The sequence below is a fragment of the Microtus pennsylvanicus genome, chromosome 4 (genome assembly GCF_037038515.1).
Source record: "Microtus pennsylvanicus isolate mMicPen1 chromosome 4, mMicPen1.hap1, whole genome shotgun sequence".
NCBI lineage: Eukaryota > Metazoa > Chordata > Mammalia > Rodentia > Cricetidae > Microtus > Microtus pennsylvanicus.
This window is the reverse complement of record NC_134582.1, coordinates 59,398,592-59,425,767: the sequence shown is the minus strand read 5'-3', so window position 1 is coordinate 59,425,767 and position 27,176 is coordinate 59,398,592. Positions and strand designations below refer to the sequence as shown.

General features: G+C 37.9%; 1 protein-coding gene across 1 annotated transcript in view; it reads right to left on the bottom strand.

The window, feature by feature from the left end:
- Ccdc178 (coiled-coil domain containing 178) overlaps positions 1-27,176 on the bottom strand; it is a 349,165-nt gene that overhangs the window by 91,856 nt on the left and 230,133 nt on the right. The window contains exon 19 of the mRNA XM_075971135.1: positions 15,133-15,282. Within this exon, the coding sequence (XP_075827250.1) occupies positions 15,133-15,282 (150 nt within the window). The remainder of the gene's footprint in view (positions 1-15,132; positions 15,283-27,176) is intronic.

Below are 27,176 nucleotides of genomic sequence, written 5' to 3'. Positions count from 1 at the left end.
ACTGTTCCAGTTTTAGACTCATACCTTGAAAGGAATACCACCCCTTGCTGCCTGGAGGGCCAGGAACCGGCAGCTGGATAGAACCACAAAAGACTTTCAGAAAAATGTCAAGAAACAATTCCTAATGATAGTCTGCTATACCTCTAGAAGGGAGCCTAGCATAATAGTCATCAGAGAGGCCTCATCCAGCAGCTGATGGAAACAGATGCAGAGACCTACAGCCAAACATCAGGAGAGTTCTAAGATTCCTGTGGAAGAGGGGAAGGAAGGATTATGGGAACCATAAGGGTCAAGTAAACTACAAGAAAACCCCACAGGTTCAACTAACCTGGGCTTGTAGTGGCTCACAGAGACTGAAGAGACAGGCAGGGAGCCGTTGTAGTTCTCACCTAGGCCTTCTGCATGTATGTTATAGTTGTATGGCTTGCTTTTCTTTTGGGACTCTGAGTCTCTTGCCTGCTTTTGGGACCTTTTTCCTCCTACTGTGTTTATCAGTTCAGCCTTAATATGAGGGGAGGTACCTCGTCTTATTGCAACTTGATATGCCTTGTTTGGTTGATATTCCTGGGAGGTGTACCTTTTTCTGAAGGGAAACAGAGGAAGAGTGGATGAGAAGAGAGGGGAGTTGGGGGAAGGGATTGGGAGGGGAAGATGTGGGGAAACTGAGATGGGGATGTAATATATGAGAAAATAAATTAAAAATAAAACCCAAACATTAAAATAATAATAAAAATAATTAATAAAACATTTACATAATAATAAAAATAAATACTAAAAAGACTAATAAAGGCATCTTCTGGAATGTAGCCAACATGCTTCTAATAGAGTAGGAATTTGAGGAAGTGATTGCTTTTGTACCTCCCTGTGTTTACTGTTATATTTTAGTGATAGTTTACCATGGTCAACTAGCTCTGATCAACCTGTATCCCTCCTAGAACCCCAAGGGCAGTGTCCCCACTGTCATGTTCCCACAGAAAGCTTGGCATTTTGTTGTGTGAGCTCTTCGCTCTGCCTCTTGCCTCTTCTTAGCTTTTTTAAGGATGCATAACATAAACCTTTATCCTCTGTACCAAACCCCGCAGGACATAGGTGGTCACTGTAAGCTTGTTTGGTGAAAAGTGTTTGGACCTCTGGACATTGGTCAGAATCACTTCCTATTTCACTGCTATAGTTCCTTTTACCTTAGACATAATTTCATCACGTGAGTCTAATTGCCTCATCATATCCATGCTTGAAATGATAGGTATAGCAGTCTTTATAATTGAAATTATTTTGCATTTAAAGAGAGACAATAATACTTCCTATATAAATAATTGGCTGGGCTGTGCAGGGAAAAAGGATTTAAGAGATCCTGTGGAAGAATAGTTTCAGTTTAAAAGGCCAAGCTTGTACCTCAGTTTTGACTCCTGCTTACAACCAAAGAGGGGCTTAAAAGTCTAACAAAGTGCCTGTTTTGGACTAAACTGTATCACTTTATATCCATATTCATATACTTGAGCATCACTGAGTAAACTCAGAACACCACTCTACTTAGAGACAGTATCTTTGTAGAAGTTTTAAAATTTTAAAAGAGGCTATTGGCTTAAGATTTAATTTAGTATGATAGGCATTATTAATAGGAGAGAAGATTTTTGGGTCTAGTGACCTAACTTAGTCTGATAACCTGAGTCGAATTCCTGGAATCCGCATGGTAGAAGGAGAAAACCAACTGCCACAAGTTTTACACATGCACGCACGCACGCACGCACACACGCACACACGCACACACACACACACACACAAACGCGCACACATACTAAATGAAAAATGAAAGGAAGAGACAATATGTATGCATAGGACAGCTGAAGACATAGAAATACTTTGCCTATGTTTTGAATTTCTGAATTTTCAAACCTGCATTTATTGTTTATTCAAAATTTTTCTTTTTTATTATGTAAGGAATAACTTGACTGGACGCAAATTAATTTGTCCCTCAAAATCAGCCAGCACTTATACTGGTAGTGGCAATATCTACCAGTCAAGGCGATGGACTGGAACTGACTAGAACCTTCAGAAAGAGTCAACCCTGGTAACAATTGATTTCAAATGTCTAACTGCTGGAACAGTGAGATAGTAACTCTCTGTTGTATAAAATGCTTGGCATTGGGGCTATTACTACAACTCTAGCAAATGAATGTAGTTAATATTAATCTTGGTGAATACTGATCATAAACTTGAGAAGATTTAGACTCTCCATGGAAAAAAATCTAATAGATTTGGGAAGGCCCACCCTAACTATGGGGGGACACCATTCTTGGAGCTGGGGTCCTGGACTCAGTGAGATGAAGGAAATGAGCTGAGTACCAGCATCCATCCCTCTTGCTTCCTAGTTGCAGATATAGTGTGACCCGTTGTTTTGTACCCTTCTGCCATGCTTTCTCCACCATGATAGACTGAACCTCAAATAGGAAGCATCAATCAACCAGTCCTTCATTGGGCTGCCTTTGTCAGGCATTTTGTCATAGGAGAGGAAAGTATATAATACAATACAGAATCCTTGTTTAAAAAGAGGAAAAGGAGAATAGCCATAGATATTTCATAGATTTTTTTTTAAAAGAAATGAGTTGGATAAGAGTCACTTAATTCTATGATAAGGGTGACAATCCCATTTGTATTTGACCTAACATTCGTGATACAGTATATTCACTACTCTCTGTCCTGTCTAGCACGGTGACCACCACATAGGACAATAGCTAATATTAGCAATTTTTGGTTATTTTCTCATATTTATTATACTAAAGAGACATGAGATGCAAATATATAGCAATAAATAGAGAGAGACCTGCAAAGGTAGGAAAGGAAAAAGGAAATATTTCACCAAAGGAAGAGGGCAGAAACACTGCAGGGCTGGAAGGGAAGTTTTGATCAAGAGTTCTGTCACTGTATAGCAGCAACGAGACAGAGTGTGGTATAAGAGGCCTTCAGGAGGCAATGCTTTGGGGGAGCTCAGGACAGTATTTGTGGAATTACTTAGTCAACATTGTTATAAGATACCTAAAGTTTGGTTTTAATTCTCGTGTAAACCTGTGGCTTACATTGTATTTATGGTATGACTGTGTTAGCTATATTAATAATAGCTGTTATCCTGAAGCCACTCACAACATTCTGTGGACTGTTTTGATTTCCTCTTTCTTTGCTTTCTGAGTTACTGACACGTTATTACCTCAAACATATGCAGGGTCAATCCATGCTGGGTGGTTATTAGAAACTGTGATAACAAAAGTCATCACACTGCAGTTCAGTTTTGACAGTAAAATTTCAGCAACATTATCACAAATCCTCATGCATTAGTGCAATGATCCTTACTACAGTTTCATATTAGAATCAAAAGACTGCTGCAGCATGATCCATTCAGAGTCAAGCGAGCCAAGTTCTTTGCTGCTTTCACTGATAACAGTCCTGCCTCTTTTGTGTGCACACCCTGCAAAGGCTGGCTTTGTTTGACTTTACCCCAGTAACCTGTGAAAATAGTTTGTATATCTTTAAAAAAATTTCTTTGAAAATCCACAAAAATTATGGAATCCAGTATTAAATGAAATAATCTAAAGGTCGTTTTATATCTGATATAATTTAAAAATCCCCAAAGCTATCTACTGTATTACCACAGTTCATTTGTTCAAATAAAATGTTAGATAACGGTTATCATTCTACCAGATTATCTATCATTTGTCTTTCAACTATGTTTCATCTATCTATCTATCTATCTATCTATCTATCTATCTATCTATCTATCTATCTATCTATCTATCTATCTATCTATCTATCTATCATTTATCATGTATCTATCTATCTATCATCTATCTATCTATCTATCTATCTATCTATCTATCTATCTATCTATCTGTTGTCTGTCTAGCTATTATATATATGTCTATCATCTACCTCTCTCATTTATCTATCTATTTATCTCATTTATCAATCTAATATTTATCATCTACCTTTCTCTCATCTATCTATCTATCTATCTATCTATCTATCTATCTATCTATCTATCTATCTATCTATTATCTATCTACCTACCTATCATCTATTATCCATTCATCTGTCACCTATCATCTATCTATCCATCTATCATCTGTCTTTCAATCAGTTGTTTACTCTAAAGAGATAGCACACAATTTTGGAAATAAGTTACATATTCAAGCCTAGGCAGTTTGGATGCTCACCTTACTAGACCTGGATGGAGGTGGGTGGTCCTTGGACTTCCCACAGGTCAGGGAACCCTGATTGCTCTTCGAGCTGATGAGGGAGGGGTACTTGACCGGGGGAGGGGGAGGGAAATAGGAGGCGGTGGCGGGGAGGAGGCAGAAATCTTTAATAAATAAATAAATTTAAAAAATCACTCTTATAGGAAAGCTGTGAGTAAAACCCTTCAGCTGAAAAAGAAAAATATTTCTAATATCTCTGAATATAATTTTTATCAGAACTATCAACACATTTAAATGATAGGATCATACAATTTGATTGCCTGAATACTTTATATAAGGTTAACTTATATACAATATGCTTAAAAGAAACAAAATACCATTTACTAAATAGTGTCTACCAGATGAGTTTTAGACCCACCTAAAAGAGAAAAGTAACTGTTTTCTTTATGAGAGATGCTTATACCAAGAAACATGGAACATCAGTAACTAAACACTCCATTATTCCTATAAAATGCACTTTAATGGAAATTTAGAACAGGTTAAAATTTTATTCAGTCAAAGTTATTGTGGAGCTGTATTATTAGGGCTTCTTGTGAGGTAAAAATCGTTTTTTTCCTATTGAAAATAGATTAGTCTCTAATACAATACATTCTGGCCAGGTTTTCCTCCCTCTACTCTCCCCAGATCCACTCCCCCCTCCATTTCCTTCAGAAAAAAAGCAGGCCTCCAAGAGACAAAACCCAACACAACAACATGGTATACTTAAAGAAATAATTATCCTGGAGTGGTCTGGTGTGCTGCACAACCACTAGATGTGCTAACACTTGAAATCATATGTGAGTGTGCTGACATAAGAAATTACCTGAAAATGAATTTGCATCTCATGGCTGTAGGAGACAGAACATTGGGTAAATATCTTGATAATCACATTGTTTATAGCTAATGATAAATGTTTATGTACTAGCCTGTCATCTTTAAGCCACTCTTGCTTATCAGAAGTGACAATTTTTCACTGTTTTGGATTTCAAGAATTTTTTTATACAAGGTAGTCAAGTTTCTTTTCCTAATGATTTCATCAGTCAGTACTTAAATAATAACCTTGACATTAGTTTTGGGTAGCTTTATTTATATAGATCTACATATTAGCAATGTTAAGGTATGTAGGAAGAATAACAGATATTAAAATGTTTAGCAGCCAGCTGATGGTGGTGTGTATCTCTAATCCTAGTACTCAGTGAGGCAGAGGCAGTTAGATCTCTGTGAGTTTGAGGCTAGCCTGGTCTACAGAGCTAATTTCAAGACAGATAGGGTTGTTACACAGAAAAACCCTGACTCAAAAAAAATGCTTAGCATATGTGCACTTGCTTTTCATACCTATCTCTTTGTATTTTAACAAACAATTGTGAGATAGAAATCTATGGATGTGAGGAAAGATTATCACTTACCACAAGAGAAACTATAAGCTGTTTTGGGCAAGACTGAGTTGAAATTCCACCTCTCACTGAAGATGTCTACAGTTGCTGTGGACAATAGCCTGTACCCTGTCACTTATATTTTAAATAAACACTGACTGGCCAGTAACCAGGCAAGAAATATATGTGGGGTGACCAGGAAGGAAGTAGAGGCAGGCAAATGAGAATTCTAGGAAGAGAGAAGTGCAGTGTGGAGTCATGACCCAGATGCAGAGGATGCATGATGTGACTACCTCACCAAAAAGACCACATCACGTGGCTAACTCAGACAAGAATTATGGACCACTGTAACTTATAAGAACTAGTTAATAAGAAGCTGTGCAAATGGGCCAATCAGTTTATAACTAATGTAGACCCTTGTATGGTTCTTTGGGACTTAATGGCTGCAGGATTGAGTGGCACAGGAACTTCTGTCAACAGAATGGTGCTCAGTCAACAAATGGTGCCCAGCACATGGATAACTGCATCCACATAAAGCCTGAGAGAGCTTGGGAAGTAATTCTAGACAGAAAAGAATAGTGTAAAGTACAGCTTATTGATAGCATTTTCTCAGATAGGTTCTGTTTGCTAGAGCAAATGTGTCTAATGTTAGAGAGGCTTCCTGACTCAGCTTTAGCTGTAAAAACTTTGCAGTCCCTTTAAGAGGCTCTGCCACAAAAAACTTAAATGTTGTTTATGAATAACTACAGCATGCTTCTTGGTGGCTGCACGGACCTTGAAATGTCATACAACTGTGGCAATAATCATGGCTCTGGCCAATACCTCCACCATGAAGCTAGATTCTCAGAAAGCAAAGAAATGGGGTGGATCTAGCAGTCAAAGCCACGGCTTTAATCCTAGCTCTACTGTTTAGCAAATTAAAGATTTATGTGTTCCGAAAAAGAGAGATATACAGTAAAAAGAGATTCAAAGACAAAGAAAACCTCTAAAAGGTTTACTGTGTGTTAAAATATATGTAGGCTTGTGAGAGAAGAGAAAAAGAGGATAAAGTCCTTTTAAAAAAGAAAAAAAGTAGCTGGGTATGGTGGCACACACCTTTAATCCCAACACTTGGAAGACAGAGGCAGACAGACATTTGTGAGTTCAAGGTGTAGTGGCACACATTCAAATGCACTTGGGAGGCAGAGGCAAGTGGATCTCTGTGAGTTCAAGGACAGCCTGGTCTACAGAGTGAGTTCTAGGACAAACATACACAAAGAAGTCCTGTCTCAACAAGCCAAAATTAAAAATAAAAATAAAAGAAATAGAGTTTAAAATAAAGCCACATAAAGATGGAAAACACACTGTACTGTATGTTATTATGCTCTCTTTGAATTTTTTGAATGCTGAGGAAGGAAGAATTTGTTTATAACTGCTGCTGAATTAATACAAGATAGGTATTTTGAAAATACCTTGACTTCAAAATTGAAGTCAAAAGGTATGTTACTTTAGAGAAGAGGTTTTGTTTTTGTTGCCACAGAAAATGAGAGGCCATGGATTCATTCTGATTTAAGAAAACTCAGGTTTGATCAAGGAAGGCCTCCTGAGAAATCCCCGATAGGAACGGATGGCCTAGATGTTTGAGTTCTACATCCAGAACCGATTCAAGACTGCTGCCTGAGATGATCAAGTCTCATAGAATAGTCCAGTCATGACTTGACTTGATCATAATTCTAAATTTTCTTTAGGTCCTCATAAGATTATCAGCACCACCAATCAGTTGGAAGTAGCCTGGAAAACTACTCCCACATTCCCAATAAATGGACTATGGATATTTTCCTTTGTTTAGAATGTTGGTTACAAGTTGTAATGAATAACTGTTGCAAGAAAGAGGGGTCTGCTTCTTCATCCCGGCCACCCGGCTAGCTTAGCCTTGAAATAACCAAACAGAAATTGTGTTAATTAAATCACTTCTTGGCCCATTAATTCTAGCCTCTTATTGGCTAACTCTCACATCTTGATTTAACCCATTTCTATTAATCTGTATATCACCATGTCGCAGCGGCCTACCGGGACAGATTCAGCACATCTGTCTCTGGTGGCTCCATGACTGCTCTCTTACTCTGCTTTCTTCCTCCCAGAATTCAGTTCTGTCTTCTCCACCTACCTTAGTTCTGGCCTATCAAGAAGGCCAAAGCAGTTTCTTTATTCATTAACCAATGAAATCAACATATAGACAGAAGGACCTCCTATACCAGATAATGGTCAGTAGAAAAGCTAAACAAAGGATATTAGAGTCAGAGTTCTTGTTTTTAAAAGAAGGAGGGGGGAGTGCTGTGGGACAATGGTCTGTACCCTGTCACTTATATTTTAAATAAATGCTGACTGGCCAGTAGTCAGGCAGGAAGTATAGGCAGGGTGACAAGGCAGGAAGTAGAGACAGGGAAATGAGAATTCTAGGAAGAGGGAAGTGCAGTCTGGAGTAGTGACCCAGAGGCAGAGGATGCAAGATGTGACTGCCTCACCAAAAGACCAAGCCACGTGGCTATCTCAGACAAGAATTATGGGCCAATGTAACTTATAAGAATTACTTAATAAGAAGCCTGAGCAAATGAGCCAATCAGTTTATAACTAATGTAGACCCCTGTGTGATTCTTTGGGACTTAATGGCTGAAAAACCAGGTGGGACAGAAAACATTGTTCAACATACAGTAAACATTTTGGTTACTGGGTGGCAAATTTTTATAACTACATTTTAATTTTATATTGTGTGTGCATGTGTGCACATATGAAAATATTCATTATAGTATATAAGTGAAGGTGTATGCACAGCTTGCAGGCAGAAGTTCTCTACATTAGGCATGTATGGTTTCTTTATAATCTATCAAGTGATACTCTAGACTTCTAGGGCTCCCTGGACTCTACAAATAATGTCTGTTTCTTCCTTGTGAAGTGTACATTTCAGCAGTTTTATGAGTGTGAAATTTGTGACTGATGCAAACATTGACTCTAAACTCTCTGTGTTTCCCGCATGAGGTTTGAACAATGAAAAAGAATTGGTGGTGAATGAGTAGAATGCCAGCTGGCTGTGCCTGTCTCTGCCATTGCAAAAGCTACTCAATAAGCTGAGACCTGAGCAAGCTTCTGAGGAAATAGCAGGCCTTTAATTGATACTTTTTGGAAGAACAAATGTGTCCAAAGAAAGAGGTCAAAATTGCGCGCGCGCGCGCACGCGTGTGTGTGTGTGTGTGTGTGTGTGTGTGCCTGTGTTCTGAGAAACAGAGGGAGGCAGAGACCCTGAAAGGGTCTTTGAGTGGTTGTTTTAGGAAAAAAAAAACCTATTGAAAGAGTTACAGTTTTCCTTCGGAAGAATAAATCTCCACCTTTAGTAAAATAAGCAGCCAGCATGCACTTGGCAAAGCAATTTTTAGTATTCACATGGGGTGGGGTTACATGAAACTGTATCTAATGATTGATAAAAGGCAGAAGAAAGCAGTGAAATCTATAGTGGATACAATGTTATCTAGAATTAAAGATGGAGGTCTGCCTAATCAAACCTGATAATGGTGATAAATAGCAACACTTTGTGTTTTCTTCCTCAGGAGGATGAAGAGAGACAGTTGAAGAACTTAGGATGTGCCTTAGTTGAGAATGGATTCAGCACAGCTTCAGCAAGGAAGCAGAGAGGAGGTGGGCTTCTCTGAGGAACCTAATGTGTCTTTGTCAGTATGATGGTTGACTGATGGATGCTGTTTGTATTCTGTCGCTCAGAGAGCATTTCCACTGATCTCAGATTCATCTCCTTATGCCCACATCACTTAAAAGTGATGCTTTTATCAAAAGACTGCCGGAATAGCAATGCTCATTAAATGAAAAATATCCCAGCACATGCTACCTACAGTTCACTAGGTATAACACTCAAACCAAGTTAGAATTGTGTCCTAAACATTCTTTATTTCTTACGCTGACCCCTTTCAAGATGCCTCATCTGTAAAATTATTTTGGAAGGAAATGGGAATTTCCCAAGGATGCTCCCAGTTGATAAGATTAAAAATATAATTATGAAGCTGATGCTCAGTCCCATGGAAATTAAGTCACCTTCTAATTAAATAGGCGTCCCTTTGTCCTAACAGTTGGGGGGGGGCATCTAAAGGATAATGCTTGTCAAATGCATAGTACAGTGCCATCACCCTCCATATACACATACATGTATGTAGAGAAAAATACATACTTATACATACATATCTATGTAAGTACAATATTTTTACAAACACATGCATATGGAGAGTGTCTCCCAGGGATGTTTCCTAAGTGCTAGCTTTCATTTCTTTCATTTAAAAACACTGTGATTTTCTGTGGGAGAGGGTTAACATTATGAATGGCTTCTGAAAGAATTAGAAGTATTTTAAAAACCATTTTCAGAAGCAATTTTGTTGTCAGCAAATCACAGCACTATCTGCTCGGCAGTTTCACTTGCCTTTCTTTGTGGACTGAAGAATTTCAGATGCCACTAGGAACAGAGGCGGGTAGTTTCCTGGAAGTGTTAATGCGGTTTTAAAAAGAAAGTACATAAACATTCCTAAAATCTACTTAGGAAAGTGATGGAAATAGTTTCACATGGAAACAACACTTGCTTTCTTTCCAAACTTATTTTTCTTAATTTATTTCCACTATTAGCTTTAATTTTGGCATCTGAGAAGTTTTATATTGAATTTGATTCTATTGTTACTCATGAATGGGGCAAATAAGAATTTTGCATAATTGCTTTTGCCTCTTTCTGAGGTATAAAAGGGGAAAACACCCATCACTGAAAATTTGAAAAACCCTGGGGTATCAAGAAACATATCCAAATAAATAGATATAATATCACCACCGAGAGCAATGCTATAGTGCTCTAACATTCAAAATGTCTCTGTGCAAAATTATGCTAAGGAAGGAAACATTATCTTTAATTTGATTTACTCTTCCATCAGGCTTTGCTATGTTTGGTCTACAAGTACAAAGAAGTATAAAAATATGCAATCTTCGTAGGGAAAATATGATCCCTTAAGAATCATAATTATTAAAATATAATTGTTTATCATGAAAAAAGACATTTCAGGTTCAGAGCAAAGGAAATTCATCAGAAAACAAAAAGTTTATGCAGAATTCATATGGTTAACTCTTGCTTTCCTGTACCCCGAACTAGGACAAGTAGAGGACTTGTCCCCCAATACACATCAGAAAGGCTGTGAGAGAAAAGAAATGGACTAAAATATTAAAGGGTTGTCTTGTTTCTGATGGCCAAATTTCGCCCTGTGTGTGGCGTGTTAGACACTAATGACATACGATTTCTCACTGACAGATTAACAGCGTCAATACGGCCTCTCTGTCCATCGCAGCAAATTGATCCTACATGCCACTGACAAGGGCAGCCTGCACTTAATGACCTCCATTGTTGAAGGATGGGAATGAAAAATGGCTGAAAGGACAAATAAATCTTGAAAGTTTCCTGAAACAAATGTGCTGAAAGTGAGTCGTTGAGGGATCACAATGGAAACCCATGCCCAGGCATGGCCCCTGCCCACTTGTTCTTATCAAAGTGTGGCTTCTTCTATCCTGTATCAAGAGTTGCTTTAATTCGATCAAAGAAATGAGGAGAATGTTCTTATTACAAAAACAGGATGCTAAGTATCTGAGGGTTTCTGTTGATGCGATAGAACATCATGAAAAAAGCAACACGGAGAGAAACAAGCTCTTTTCTTCTTAGAGCTAAGGTTCATCATCCAGGGAAGACAGGGCAAGAACTCAAGCAAGGTAGGAACCTGGAGGCAGGAACTGAAGTAGAAACCATGAAAGAATACTGCTTTCTGGCTTTATCCTCATGGCTTGTTCACCTACTTTTTTTATAACACATAGGACCACCGTTACAGGGGTGGCACCACTCAAGGTGATTTGGTCCTTCTCACATCAATCATTAATTTCAAAATGCACCACAGGCTTGCCCAATGGCCAATCTGGAGGAGACAATTTTTGATGGAGGTTTCCTCTTCCAAAATGATTCTAGCTTGTGTTAATTTGGCATAAGCCTAGCCAGCACACTGTTTTCTTTGCCACCCACCACTGTCTAAGTGCCCATACACTTTTTGTTTGAGCCTTGATTAAGGAAAGACAAACAATATTAAGCTATTGCTTTCTTCTTCCCAGGGACTAACAACTAACATACTTGATACAAATAGCAATGCAAAAATGCAGGAAAGGATTGAAAAATGCTCTATCTACACAGAAAGATCTAATTCTGATGTATGCTTTGAGAACACTAGGACATGGTCAAATGGTTGTGTTTTCAAATCTTTTCCAAACCCACATTTCTTTATCTGCCACCATTAACTACTATTTCAATGCAAGTTTGTAAAGGAGAGCCTTCTAAACAGAACCCTTGAAAAGAGGGTCTTCTAAAGAGCATTCTTCTAAAGAGCTTATCTCTAAAATGTACTTCTAAAATACCCCCTTCTAAAGAACAACAAAGGCATCCACATAAAACAAAATGCACTGACTCTGATAGAAGCAAAATGGGGAATAGTCTTCATCTCATTAGCACAGGAGAAAAATTCTTTAATAGAACACCAACAGCACTGGCACTAAGGTCCACAATTAACAAATGCGACCTCATGAAACTGAAAAATTTCTGTAAGGCAAAAGACACCATCAATTGGACAAACCTACAGAATCAGAAAAGATTTTTACCAACTCCAGATCCAATAGATGTCTTCTATTCAAAATATATGAAGGATTCAAGAAGCTAGATACAAAAAACCAAATAATACAATTAATGGGGCACATATCTAAACAGAATTTTCAATAGAGGAATCACAAGTGGCTGAGAAACAAAAAAATGCTCAACATCTTAGCCACAAGGGAAATGCAAATCAGAATTGCTTTGAGATTCCATCTTATACCCGTCATAATGGCTAAGATCAAAAACACAAGTGATAGCTCATGCTGGTGAGGATGTGGAGCAAGGGGAACTCTCCTTCCTTCACTGCTGGTGGGAGTGCAAACTTTTACATCCATTATGGAAATCAATATGGGAATCATCTACCTCAATAGCCAGCTATACTGCTTTTGAACATATACCTAAAGGATGCTCAATCACACCACAAAGACACTCGCTCAACTACGCCCATTGCAGCTTTATGCAAAATGGGAATCAACATAGATGTCCCTCCATTGAAAAACGAATAAAGAAAATGTGCTACATTTCCACAATGGAGTATTACTTCCCTGTAAGAAAATTACACCATTAAATTTCAGGCAAATGGATGCAACTAGAAAAAAATCTTTCTGAGTAAGGTAAGCCTAACCCAGAAGGACAAATATGGCATGTATTCACTTATATGCAGATATTCGTTGTTAAATAAATCACAATAAGCTACAATTCACAGACTCAGAATGATTAGATAAAGTGGAGGGATTTAGCAGGAACACATGGCCTTCCCTTGGAAGGAAAAAATAGAATAAATTTTGCAAGTAGACTGGGACAGGCAGATCGAGACAGGAATAAGGAGGATTTGGTGGGTTGGGGGAAAAGATGGAGGGAGAGAGTACAAAGTGAGACAGCTGCACACTGCCATACTTCCTGACTTGACAATAATAGACTAAACCTCTGAAACTGTAAGCCAATCCCGATTAAATGTTTTTCTTTATAAGATTTGTCTTGGTCATTGTGTCTCTTCACAGCCATAGAAACCTAAATTAAGATAAAAGTCTTCCCCAAAGATGTTATCTTTCAACCATCTCTCTTGATCCTCTTGACTATACTTCTTTCTTTTCTGTTCTCCCCCCTCCCCCATGACAGGATTTCTCTGTGAAACAATTCTGGCTGTTCTGGACTCACTCTTTGAAACACGACTAAATGAAGCATGATTAATAAAAACTCAGGATCAGAAATTGGGGTTCAACCTGAAGATCCGAAAAGAAACAACCAGCCACTGGCTCTTACCTTGACCTCAGTTAGAAAATGGCGATCCTGCCTCCAGGAATCTCAGAATGAGACTGTGTTGAGAATTGTTTCTTCCCATTTTATAATCTTTTCTAGGGCTGGGATTACAGGCATGCACTGCCTGGTTTCTATGGCAACTAGTATAACTACTGGGATTAAAGATGTATGCCTTTTTGGCTACCACGATTAAAGGTGTGTGTTAACATAACCTGGTCTGTAAGGCTGACCAGTGGGAGTGTTTTATTCTCAGATCTTGAGACAGTATTTATTTATTAAAATACAATTGAATTGCCACTGTAACTCTGTAGATGAAATGAGCGTTGAACTCACAGAGATCTGCCTGCCTCTGCCTCCTAAGTACTGAGATTAAGGGTGTGTGCCCCCACTGCCAGGCTTTGAACATACTTCTAAAGAGGTCCTTCTAAATGTCACACAGGGCACATAGAAACTTTAACATCCATCTGATCAGATGCATGAGAAACAAGAACATTCACAACAGCAAACAAATTTCAGCAACATAGTTTCCTTTGTTTTAAGAATGATTTGCTATGATTTCTCTTTTATTTTATTCATAATGTATTATCTTGTGAAGTAATTTTAATTTATAGTTGAGAAAATTGAGATTCAAAAAAGTAAATAACTTTCAAAGGATCATTTCCATACTGTTCAATGAAATTTTTACTCCAGACCTAGGCTTTTGCCTTCCTTACAATTCTGTAATAGAAATGAGTGTAGAACTGAACTTCTAAATCATAACTCATAGCAGACCAGTATGGGTGATGTCAATAGAAGAGATGCATTAACTCTAATCTTTAAGGCTAAGTCAGTTGTTAAATAATAACCATTATTTTAATTTTTGAAAATTGAATTCTGAGGAGAAAGGTTCAAAGGGAAAACATCTTATATTGTCTCTAAGTGTCTGGGGAGAAAGTGGCTATATTGTGGCACCCCCATAGTACAGCTTTCTTTCCCCTTTTCATCTCATGGAAGATCTTTCCTTCTTTTTATTCATGATTTTTCTTTTTCCTTTCACCAAAACATAGGACTTTACACACAGAAGTAGGATTTCCTGCCATTTCCAGTAACAGGGGTGGAGTGGGTATTCAGCAGTAACTGCAAATGTCTAAAGGATCTTCATACTGAGCAAAATAATAAGAACGTGAATTTGGGGCATATATATCAAAAAGAAGATTTAGAGACCCATTGTACAAAGTCATATACAGTTAGAATTAAAACCTAACTTTACAATAGCAAATGTATATCTGCAAACTAAGAAATTAATTATGATTTATGGTAACAATAACTAAATGCAAATAAACATTGCAAAAAGATCACAAACTAAGAATTTTGTGGTCTTAAATATTTTTCAAAATTCAATTCCTAACATTGATATTATTTAATTATGTAATTTCACATCATTATTACTATATTACAATAAAACTTAAGAAAAAGAAACCATACCATACCATTTTTATGCTATAATAAGTAGTCTCCTATTGATGACACCACACTGGCTATGCTTACATTTTGGTTGACTCACTTAAGGTATTTCATTTAAAAAAAAAATCAATACCTTTTTCTTGTCACAGACTGAAAAATTGAGTGACAGCAGTCTGTCATAGTCGTTGAAGAAGGCTTCCTTCTCCTTCAAGAAAATCGCCTGCGTGCTTTGATACTCTTTGGCCAATCGCAAGTTTTCTGCCAGTGACTCTTCTTGACGTTTCTAGAAGAAAGAAATGTATGAATGTGTATATATACTTAAAATCATTCAAAACTGTTACGACTTTTAAAATATTTGAGTATTTTTTTAAATACTCAAAACACTCTAACACATAAAATAGAAAAATCCAAAATCATAAATAAAATGTGTGTTTTGACACCAACATGCTCCTAGGATATGCTCAGTTTCTTCTGGGTGCTGGGATATGGGTTTATTTCCTTGTTCTTCATTTACAAAGAGTGATGTGTGATTTGCCTGAGTGTGCCTGCCTTTTGTCTGACCCTGGGCTCACATGGGTAGATCCTTGTGTCTATAGAATTTGGGTGTGGACACTCAGAGAAAACATTAAATAACGGGAGACAATAGGACTGGTGATGGCCCAGTTTGTGAAGTACTTACCACACACACAGGGGCCCCATGTTCCATCCTAAGAATCCCAGTTGAAAGCCAGGCTTGGTGGTGACCAGTTACAATCCCATTACTAAGGGGGCAGAGACAAGAGGATCTTGGGCCTTATAGCCTAGACTGAGCAGCAGGGATCCCTAGCTCCAGTGAGAGATCGTATTTCCCAAGAGACAGCTGACCTAAGGTCATTGGAGCTCATAGACTCTGGACCAACACGTTCAGAGCCTGCATTCGGACCATCCTATGCCCTCTGCAAATGTGTGAGACTTGTGTAGCTTGGTCTCTTTGTGGGGCTCCTAGCAGTGAGATCAGGACCTGTCCCCGGTGCTTAGACTTTTAGAAACCTGCCCCCCCCCCCACATGCTGTACTACCTTGCCCAGCCTTGATGGAGAGGGAGGAGCTCAGTCTTGCCTCAACTTGATGTGCTATTGCCTTTTTCAAGCCCACAGGAGTCCTGCCCCTTTCTGAATGAAACAATATGGGGAGGTGGGAAGATGGGAAACTGGAGGAGAAGAGAGAGTTGATACTGTGGTTGGTATGTAAAATAAATGAAAAAAATGTTAATTAAATAAAATAAAAAACGTTAAGAAGAAGGAGAAGGAAAGAAAAAAGGAAGGAAAGAAGGAAGAAAAGAAGGAAGGAAACAAAGAAAAAATGAGAGAAAGAAGAGGAAGAGAGAGAGAGACAGAGAGACAGAGAGAGAGAGACAGAGAGAGAGAGAGAGAGACAGACAGAGAGAGAGATGACGCCAGAGGAACCACACATTTGCACATGCACACACATGGAGAAAATAAGTAAAATGTAATGAAAACTAAAAGAAGTTTGCTCTAGATGCTTCAAAAACTATAATTTACTAACATACTTTAATATTTTCAAATCTAATCATTCTTTTGGTGTGAATCCATCCTGAATTAAAAATGCTTTAATATATAACTCACCTTGCTGATAATGATTTGAGACCCATAAAGAAATTAACTATGATGATTAAACTACCAGATATAAAAATAACTAGAGTGAAGTAATTAAAGCATTCCTCTGTGAAAGACACTACCCCATCAAGCCGTTGGTTTTGTTGTTAGAAATCATACGTGGTACAAAAAATATGAACAGGAAATGTAATTCAGCAGAAAATTGCCTGTACAAATATTTCTGTATTTATACAATCAAGATTTATTAAGGCCAACAGACATATTTCTCATGGAGGCCTGATCTCCCTGTTGATCCTAAATGATGAACACCATGTCACAAGTGCTCTTCAGGAAGCAAAAATGATGAACTGAGATCCATCTCCCAAGTCCTTGTACTCATTCTGGTGCAATTATTCAACATACTGCGAAGTTGTATCTTGTAAACCTACCTATGTTCACATAGAATTATATTTTCTGAGGAGGACAAAGTTTGTGAATATTTTCATTTGGTGTAGTCACTTTTTAAATGATACTTTTTGATACCGAAACATTCATTAAAATCTAACTCTTGGAGGAGTTGAAGCCCGGGTAAATGTTCTGCTGCTGTCAAGATAAGGATCATTTTAAGGGTTTTTTGATTGTTTATTTGCTTGTCTGATTCATTAAACATAAAAATATTTAAAAATTACCTTTGAAGTTACATGATTGTGTGTATGTGTGCGTTCAGTTACATTCATGCAATTACGTGATTTTGTAGATTAGAGGACAATGTTGATATGAAACTTTGTGGACTGAACATTGACTTACAATATTAGGTAACTCGAATGAAGAGAATAAACTTTCTCTTGTTTATTTTCTCATTCAGTTATCTACTCAGGACTTTTTATTTAGTTATTTGGACTTGATATTATGCCTCAAGGATTTTGCAGTATTGTAGAAAATTTTTATTAACAAATACATAATTAGCTTGCAATATTCTACATGTTTTGTATTTTTTGATTTACATATATATTAAATTTGTCCAAAATAATATTTTTAATACTGTACTTCTTGTTATTTATTTGGGCCTCATTAAGAATGATTGAAATGATGAACCTTGGGAGTATATCTTGATAAAGAGAAAACTTGTGAATGCATGCTAATAGTTTTCATAATTTAATATGTAAGCATTTATCATGATATGTTATCTAAAATCAGTTCTTAATATTTGATAACTAGGAGATATGACAATTATCTCCAGTGTTTTATTAAGAAATTAAACATATGAATACGGAACTGCACAGTAGTTACTTTGTTAGTGTCATGAGTGCTGAGAAGTTCATGAGACTTGTTCAGTCTAAAGGTATGTTTCTCTGAAAATGAAAAACCTTGGTATGTGAACAAGAGCTAAAGAGATAGGTTCCTCCACAGAATACAAGAGATGGAACAGAAAACCTCAGGTACTGGAGATATGAGAGATGAAATAGATACATTGGTCAAAGAAAATGCTAAATCTAAAATGTTGCTGACAAAACTTCCAGAAAATTGGGATTCTATGAAAGACCAAACCTAAGAAAACTAGAAAGAAAAGAATCCCAGCTCAAAGATGCAGAACATGTTTTCAACCTAATCATAGAAGAAAGACTTTTTAACCTAAAGAAGGAGATGCCTATAAAGGTACAAGAAGCATACAGAACACTAAATAGATTCAACCTAAAAAGAAAGTCCCATTGCTCTATAATAACCAAAACACTAGATTTACAAAACAAAGAAAAAATACTAAAAGCTGCAAGGGAAAAGAGTGAGTGCACATGCTACCACCGCCACCCACCACCACCACCACAAACACCACCACCACCACCACCACCACCAAAATAACAGTAACTAATGATAATTGGTTATTGATTTCTCTAAATTACAGTGGAATCAACTACCTAAGGAAAAGATACAGACTAACAGAATGGATGTGAGAACAGGATTCAACCTTTGCTGCAAACAAGAAATACACCTCAGTGTCAAAAACAGATATTACCTCACAGTAAATGGTTGAAAAAAGATTTTTGAGACAAATAATAGACCAATAAAGCAAGCTGTTGTAGCCATTCTAATATCTAACAAAATAGACTTCAAATTAAAATTAATGAAAAGAGATAGAGAAGAAGGGCATTTCATAGGAAACGTCCAACATGAAAAATTTCAATTCTTAACATCTGTTCCCCAGATGTAAGGGTATTCACGTTCATAAAAGAAGTATTATTAAGCTTAAAACACACATCAATATGTAAGGACATATTGATAGGGGGAGACTTCAATACCCAACTCTTGGCAATGAACAGGTCATCTAGACAGAAAGTAAACAAAGAAATACTGGAACTAACAGATGTTATAAACCAAATGGACCTAACAGATATCTACAAATTATTTCACTCAAACACAAAAGAATACACCTTCTTCTCAGCACTTCATGGAATTTTATCTAAAACTGACCAAATACTAGGTCATAAAGCAAGTTCTAACAGAAACAAGAAAAGTGAACTAATCCATGTATCCTATCAGACTACCACAGATTAAGGCTGGATTTCAACAATAGTAACAACAGAAAGTCTACAACTCATAGAAACTGAACAACTCTCTACTGATTGATAACTGGATCAAGAAAGAAATGAAAGACTCTCTAGAATTCAATGAAAATGAATACACAACATATCCAATTTACAGATCACAATGAAAATCATGCTGAGAGGAATGTTCATAGCACTAAATGCCTACAAAAATAAATTGGACAGATCTCATATTAGCAATTTAACAGTTCACCTAAAAGGTCTAAAATGAAAATAAGTCATCACACCTAAGAGTAGAAGGAAATAAATAATCAAACAGGGATCAAATCAATGAAACAGAAACAAAAAGAACAATAAAAAGAATTAGTAATCTGTCAATAAGAATAAATGGCAGCCTGCAGAAATGGGAAAATATCTTCACCACCCTGTATCTCACAGAGGACTAATCTCTAAAATATATTAATAACTCAAGAAACTAGACATAAAAAACCAGTATTCCAGGTGCAGGTCTAAACAGAGAATTATCAACAGAAGAATCTCAAATAGCTAAAAGTTCTACGTCCTTAGCCATCAGGGAAATGCAAATCAAAATGACGTTGAGATCACATCAGAATGGCTAAGAAAAAAACCATGAATGACAGCTTGTACAGAGAGGATGTGGAGCAAAAAGAATACTCCTCCACTGCTGGTGGGAGTGCAAACTTGCACTCTTTGGAAATCAATATGGTGGTTTCTTAGAAAATTGGGAGTGGATCTACGTCAAAACCCAACTATACCATTCTTGGATATATATTCAAAGGATATTAAATAATTCCACAGGACACTTGGTAAACTATGTTCACAGCAGCATTATTCCTAATAATGGACCTGGAAACAGCCTAGATACTCCTCAAGTGAAGAAAGATGAAGAGAATATGGTACGTTTACACAATGGAGCATTACTCACCTGTTAATACGAATGACATCAGAAAATTTGAAAGCAACTGAATGGAACTAGAAAACAATGATCCTGAATGAGGTAACCCAGACCCAGAAAGACAAACAAGTCACATACTCAGTCATAAGTGGATATTAGCTGTAAAGTAAAGAATGACCATGCTGCAATCCAGAGTTTCAGAGAGGCTAGGTACCAAGCATGGCCCATTGTGGGATGGGATGCATGGGTTTCCCTGGGAAAGGGAGATAGAAGCCATCTCCTGGGTAGACTTGGGGCCAGCAGGAATGGGAACATGAAGGATTGGTTGAGGGGTGGTGGTGTGTGGAGGTGGAGAATAATGAAAGAGACATCTTGATGAGGGCATTTTGGGGTCGGGTAGAAATCCAGTACAAGGGAAACTCCCATAGATCTACAAGGATGACTCTAGCTAAGACTCCTAGCAATAGTGGATAGGTCGCCTGAACTGGCCATCTGCTCTAATTAGATTGGTAAGTACTCAATTGCCATTAGAGTGCTTTTCTTCAATGAATAATGGAAACAGACACAGATCCACAGCCAAACACTTGGCTTCAAGAACCCTGTTCATGAGGGAGGAAAGATTGTAAGAGTCAGGGGGATCAAGGTCATCACAAGCGAACCCACAGAAACAGCTAACCTGGGCTTATAAAAGCTCACATACTGGAAGGAAAGTTGAGAGCCTTCATGGGACTGATATAGGCCCTCTACATATGACAGTTGGAAGCAGTGCATATCCCTGACACTTTGATCAGATAAATAACTTAAATAGACCTATAACCAACCCCCACAAAAAGAAGTAATCAAGTTTCTCAATCCCCCAAAAGCACAGGGCCAGAAAGTTTTACTCATAATTCTATCAGACTGTTAAAGAAATGTTAAAGCCAATACTTCTCAAATTAGCCTACAAAATAGAAAGAGAAAGAACATTGCCAAATTCATTTTATGAGCTCACAATCACCCTGATACTCAAACCACACAAAGATTCAGCAAAGAAAACAAATTGCAGATCAGTTTTCCTTATGTATATAGATACAAAAATAACAAAATACAAACCAATTCCAAGAGCACATAAAAAAGATCATGGACCATGATTAAGTAGGTTACATCCCAGAGATGCAGGAACAGTACAACATATTAAAATCCATCAATATAATCCACCATATAAAAAAAACTAAAGGGAAAAAATGACATGATTATCTCATGAGATGACAAAATTCTTTTTTTTTATTTTTTTATGATTTATTTATCTTTATGTGCATTGGTGTGAAGGTGTCAGATTCCCTGGAACTGGATTTTCAGACAGTTGTGAGCTGCCATGTGGGTGCTGGGAATTGAACCCAGGTCCTCTGGTGCTTTTAACCCTGGTGCTCTTAACCACTGAGCCATTTCTCCAGCCCTGAGATGACAAAATTCTTTTGACAAAATCCAGGACCTTTTCATGATAAAAGTCTTGGGGAGATTAGAAATACAAAGGACATAAATAAACATAATAAAGACAATTACAGCAAACCTATAGCTAATATTAAATAAATGAAGAGAAACTCAAAGCAATTCCACTAAAATAATAAAGAAGACAGGCTTTGCATTCGCTCCATATTTATTCAATGCAGTACTTGAAGTTCTAACTAGAACAATAAGACAACTGAAGACGATCAAGGGGATACAAATTGGAAAAGAAGTCAATGAGTCATTATTTGTAGATGATATGATAGTATACATCAGCAACCAGAAATCTCTACTAGGGAACTCCTACAGCTGATAAACACCTTTAGCAAAGTGGCTGAATACAAAATTAATTCAAAAAAATTTGTTGCTCTTCTAGATACAGACGACAGATTAAAAAAGAAACCAGGGAAAAACTATCCTTCACAATTGTCCCAAATAATACAAAGTACCCTGGTGAAACTCTAACCAAGCAAGTGAAAGACCTATATGATAAAACTTCAAGTCTCTGAAGAAAGGAATTTAAGAAGATATCAGAAGATGAAAAATCTCCCAGGTTCATGATTCAGTAGGATTAACATGGTCAAAAAGGCCATCCCACCAAAAGCAGTCTACAGATTCAGTTCAATTCCCATCAAAATTCCAACATAGTTCTTACAGACCTTGAAAGGACAATACTCAACTTCATATGGAAAATCAAAAACCCAGGAGAGCTAAAATAATCCTTTACAAAAAAACAAGAACCTCTGGAGGTATCACCATCCCTTACTTCAAGTTGTATTACAGAGCTACAGTAATAGAAATGGCATTTGTATTGGCATGCAAACAGACAGGCTGTTCAATGCAATCAAATCAAAGACTCAGAAGTAAATTCATACCTCCATGGAGACCTGATTTTTGATAAAGAAGCCAGACAAACACAATGGATAAAGAAAGCATTTTCCACAAATGCTGTTAGTCTAACTGAAGCTCTGCATGTAGAAGAATGCAAATAGATCAATATTTACCACCCTACACAAAACACAAGTCCAGGCAGATCAAAGACCTCAACATAAAGCCAGATACACTGAACCCAATAGAAGAGAAAGTGGGGACAAGCCTTGAATGTATTGGCACAGGAGACAACTTCCCAAACAGGCCCCCAGGCACAGGCACTAAGATTGATGTTAAATTGGACCTCATGAAACTGTAAAGTTTTTTGACAAGGCAAAGGACACCCTCAGTAGGACAAAACATCAGCTAATATCCAAAAGACATAAGGAACTAAAGAAACTAGAAATCAACAAACCAAATGTTCTAATTCAAAAATGGTGTATGGGTTCTTAACATAAACTTCTCTATAAAAAATGTCAAAGGTATAAAAAACACTGAAAGAAATGTTTAACATCCTTAGCCATCAGGGAAATGCAAAACAAAACTATGTTGAGATTCCATGTTACACCTGTCAGAATGGCTAAAATCAATAACACAAGTGACAGCGCATGCTGGTGAGGATGTGGAGCAATGGGGACTCCTCTGTTGCTGGTTGTGAGTGCAAACCTTTACAGCCACTTTGGAAATCAATATGGTGGTTCCTCATAAAATTGGGACTCAATACACTTAAAACTTAGCTATACCATTCTTGGGCATATGTCCAAATGACACTTTAACTTACCACAAAAACATCTGCTCAACAATGTTTATAGAGGCTTTATTAATAATAGCCAGAAACTGTAAACAACCTACATTCCCTCAATTATCATAAAACTGTGGCATATTTATGGGGTGCTACTCAGCTTTTAAAAAATAACAATGAAATTTGCAGGTTACTGGATGAAACTGGAAAAACATTATCCTTAGTGAGGTAACACAGATGCAGAAAGACAAACATGTTTTTGTGTATTACTTATAACTGGATATTAACTGTGAAGTGAAGGATAACCACTTCACAATCCATAAACCCGGAGAGGTTGGTTAATAAGGAGTTCTTAAGGGGTGAAACAAAAGGCTCTCTCTGGGAAGGGGAAATCGAGTAGATTGTGCAGGTGGGTTGGGGGTGAGTGAGGATGGAATTAGAAGGGATCAGGTGTAGGGGGGGTAGAATAAGGTAGAGAGCATGGGGAAAGGAATTGGTGGGTATTTGTGGGGTGATGTGTGGAAACCTAGTGCAGTGGAAACTCCCTGAAAGCTATGAGGGTGACCCTAGTGAAGACCCTAGTAATGTGGGATATGGCGCCTGACCTGGCCATTTTCCGTAACCAGGCAAGGCTATCAGTGGTGGGACTGGGACACTAATGCAGCCAACAAACCTTCCACTTAAAATCTGTCTTGCCTGCAAGATGTGCTGAAACAATGGTAGCTCAGAACATGCGGGAGTTGCCATCCAGTAACTGATCTAATTTGAAACCCATGCTATGAGAGGAAGTCCATGCTGGACACTACCCGAATGGCCATGAACTGGAGGCTGGATAGCCTACGAGTCCTAGGACAACCAAACGTGACTGGAAAAAAGAGTCAATGAAATGATTCCTCATGATACTATGTTATACTCATAGATCAATGCCTAGCGCAATCTTCATCAGAGAAGCTTCATTGGCTACTGATGGGTGAAGATGCAGAAACTCACAGTCAAACATTAGAGAGATCTTATGGAACCCAGCAGAAAAGGAAGAGGAAGGGTTATAGGAGTCGGGGGTCGAGGAAAAGTACCAGAAGCACACAGCCCACAGAATCAATCACAGAATCAGGGCTCGGGGGCTCACAGAGGCTGAAGCTACAAACATGGACCCTGTATGACTCTGTGCTAGGTCCTCTGCATGTACGTTGTGACTGGAAGCTTGGTGGTTTTGTGGGGTTTTGTGGGAGTGGAGGTATTTCTGACTCTTTTTTTCTGCTCTTGGGATCCTTTTCCTCCTACTGGGTTGCCTTGTCCAGCCTTGATATGAGAATTTGTGCCTAGTCTTATTGCATCTTGTTATGCTGTGTTTGGTTGATACCCCTCAGAGGCCTGCTCTTTCTTTGAAGGCAGAGAAGGAGTGGATCTGGGGAAGAGGGCAACTGGGAGGAGGGGAGGAAGAGGGCGGTGACATCAGGACGTATCGTATGAGGGAAGAATAAATTAAAAACAAGGAAAGCAAGAAATTGGATACTGAGAATTAGTAATAGTGAAGCAGCTGACTCTCAGGAGTGATGTAGGTATCCTCACAAGGACGTGTGTCGTGAATCTTTACTCTGAGAAAGTATCTGAGACATTATTGTTCTCACTTTACAGGTGAGTAAAGTCAAAGCAAAGGTATATCAGATGGGGAAATTTGTAGTTTTGGAAAATGGCCACAAATTATTTCTAGTCAAACATGTTTTTTTTTTTTTTTAAAAAATCTTGTCATTGCTGGTACTGGAGTATGACCTTAAATCCCAGCCCTGGAGAGGAAGAGGCAGAAGAATATCTGTGAGTTTGAGGCCAGCTTGATCTATAAAGTGAGTTCCAGGACAGCTGTTACACAGAGAAACCATGTCTTAATAAACTAAAAACCAAACCAAACCAAACAAACAAAAAACAAATGCAAAAAATCAAAACATAGAACTTGTCATTCCATATACAGGTGAATTCTACTCACTCCTCCCATGACTGTTCAATTTGTGGTTTATCCAGCTAGTTGCATATGGTAGAGATAATTTTGTGAATTTTCTGCTAGTATATAGAAAGCATACAGCTTCTCTATCCTTTTCTTTCAGGACATTCAGCCCTGTAATGATTACTATGTGGTCAGGGATCTAAGTCACAGAGGGAAAAGATATGCCAGTGGGTCAGTGAAGAGGACTGATAACAGCTGTCATTAAATGAATTATAGAGAGATAGATCCAGATCTCAGATCTAAACTTTTCAGCTGATTGTTCGGAAGTGAGACACAGAGACAATCTCTTTCCCTTACACCTTGTCCAAATTTGTGAATCATAAACATCATAAATGGATGGCCACATTACACAATGAAGTTTTGAGGATTGGTTATGATCATAACAGAAGCACCAATATCTTATGCAAAAGCACACAGCTTTTAAGTGGAGTACCTGGGTTATGACCCAGACAGATTGGCACCCGATCACACTCTTGTATGCAATGCCCTGTTTCATGAGTCAGCGCTCTTACAAACTTTACTGTGTTGTTCTCACAAAGCCTAATGGCATCCAACAACAAAGACAAATAGCTAAGCTCTATGTTCTCAGTCCAGATTTGCCTAGGAATCTGGCACAACACAGCTTATTAACATAGACAAAGCTGGCTGCTGAAGAAAAGGAGAGCTTTGGACCCTGGGGGAACAGCTCTTCACTGTAGGTCACGATGAGCTTGTTGGTTTTGTATAAACCATCTCTTGTGATATTTTATTTTCATCATTTATAGCTCATAATTTCATTAGGAATGACAAATTTGCTGAGAAGAACTAGTTCATGGACTCTTCAAGCTGAAGACTCTAGAATTTAGATTATGGATGAATACAAGAGAGAAATTATATCATTAAGGCCAGTGAAATTCCAACCAGCCACACTCATCCTGGGGAAAGCCTCAATTCACCAAAAAAATATGCATTTTAAAATTTAAGGTGTGCATAATTTAAAGAGATTTTAAAAAAGAAACCCTTGATTCAAACTAAAAGATGGCTATGATTGAAACATTTGCATTGTATGCATATATGTAGAAAGTCTACATAGTTGCCTTAAAAGATGCTATACAATAATCATGCTGTAATGATCCATCCATAGCCTCAGTGATGTTTATTGTAAGTACTTGGGCCTGGCTCTCTGGGCAGAGTAGACAGGTTCTATCAGTAAGTATTCTAACAGAGTTGCCATCTCCTGACCCACTTCTAAATCAAACTCACCTGTCCCAATGTATTTATCTGTTGCTGTTTCTTCTGTTATTTACTGATGATCTGCCATTTGAGCTTTGCTTATTAAGTTTGCTGCAGACTTCTTCTTACTTCCCTCCTGGCACGCTGCTGGGAGTAACTGCTTTGTCTACAGACTCATGTAAACTACACCATATCAACTTTAGCCCCACCTTGCGTCAGAAAAGAATTGACTTCCTTCAGAAAACACCGGAACACAGAAGCTGTATTGTTAGAATTTGTTGACAAATTCTATTCCAACACGCTCACTAGCTTTTCTCTTATCTTTTTGCTCATTCAGTTGCTTGTTCTACAAACCTTTACTAAGTTGATTCTGTGGTCCCCGCTCTGTGGCTAATCTAGGGATTAAAAAGATTATGATACGATAGCACTCGCCAGGGTTCCAGGCTAGGATGACAAGGGCAGAAGTGCAAACCTATCTAGGTGATGTATAGTGGAATTGAGATCAAAGTTACACTGTCACCTGGGCTGGCATACACTTGTCCAAATTTTAGAGTCAAGAGGAAGGTTTTCTTGGCCCTTTAGGATTATTAGGGTATTGCTATATAACTTGTTAACTAGACTCAAATACACCGTGTTAATTGTTGTGCAATCTTTTGGCTTTAAGGTATTGTTAATGACATAAACAAGGCAAACCACCCGCACTGCTCCACCCCCACCCCATGATGCACAGTGTTGTAACTCAGGTCCAAATGTAAGCATTGAGCTTTCAAGAGTTTGTGGCCCAATAGAGCAGCCCAGGGACTACATAGTCGGTTCTAG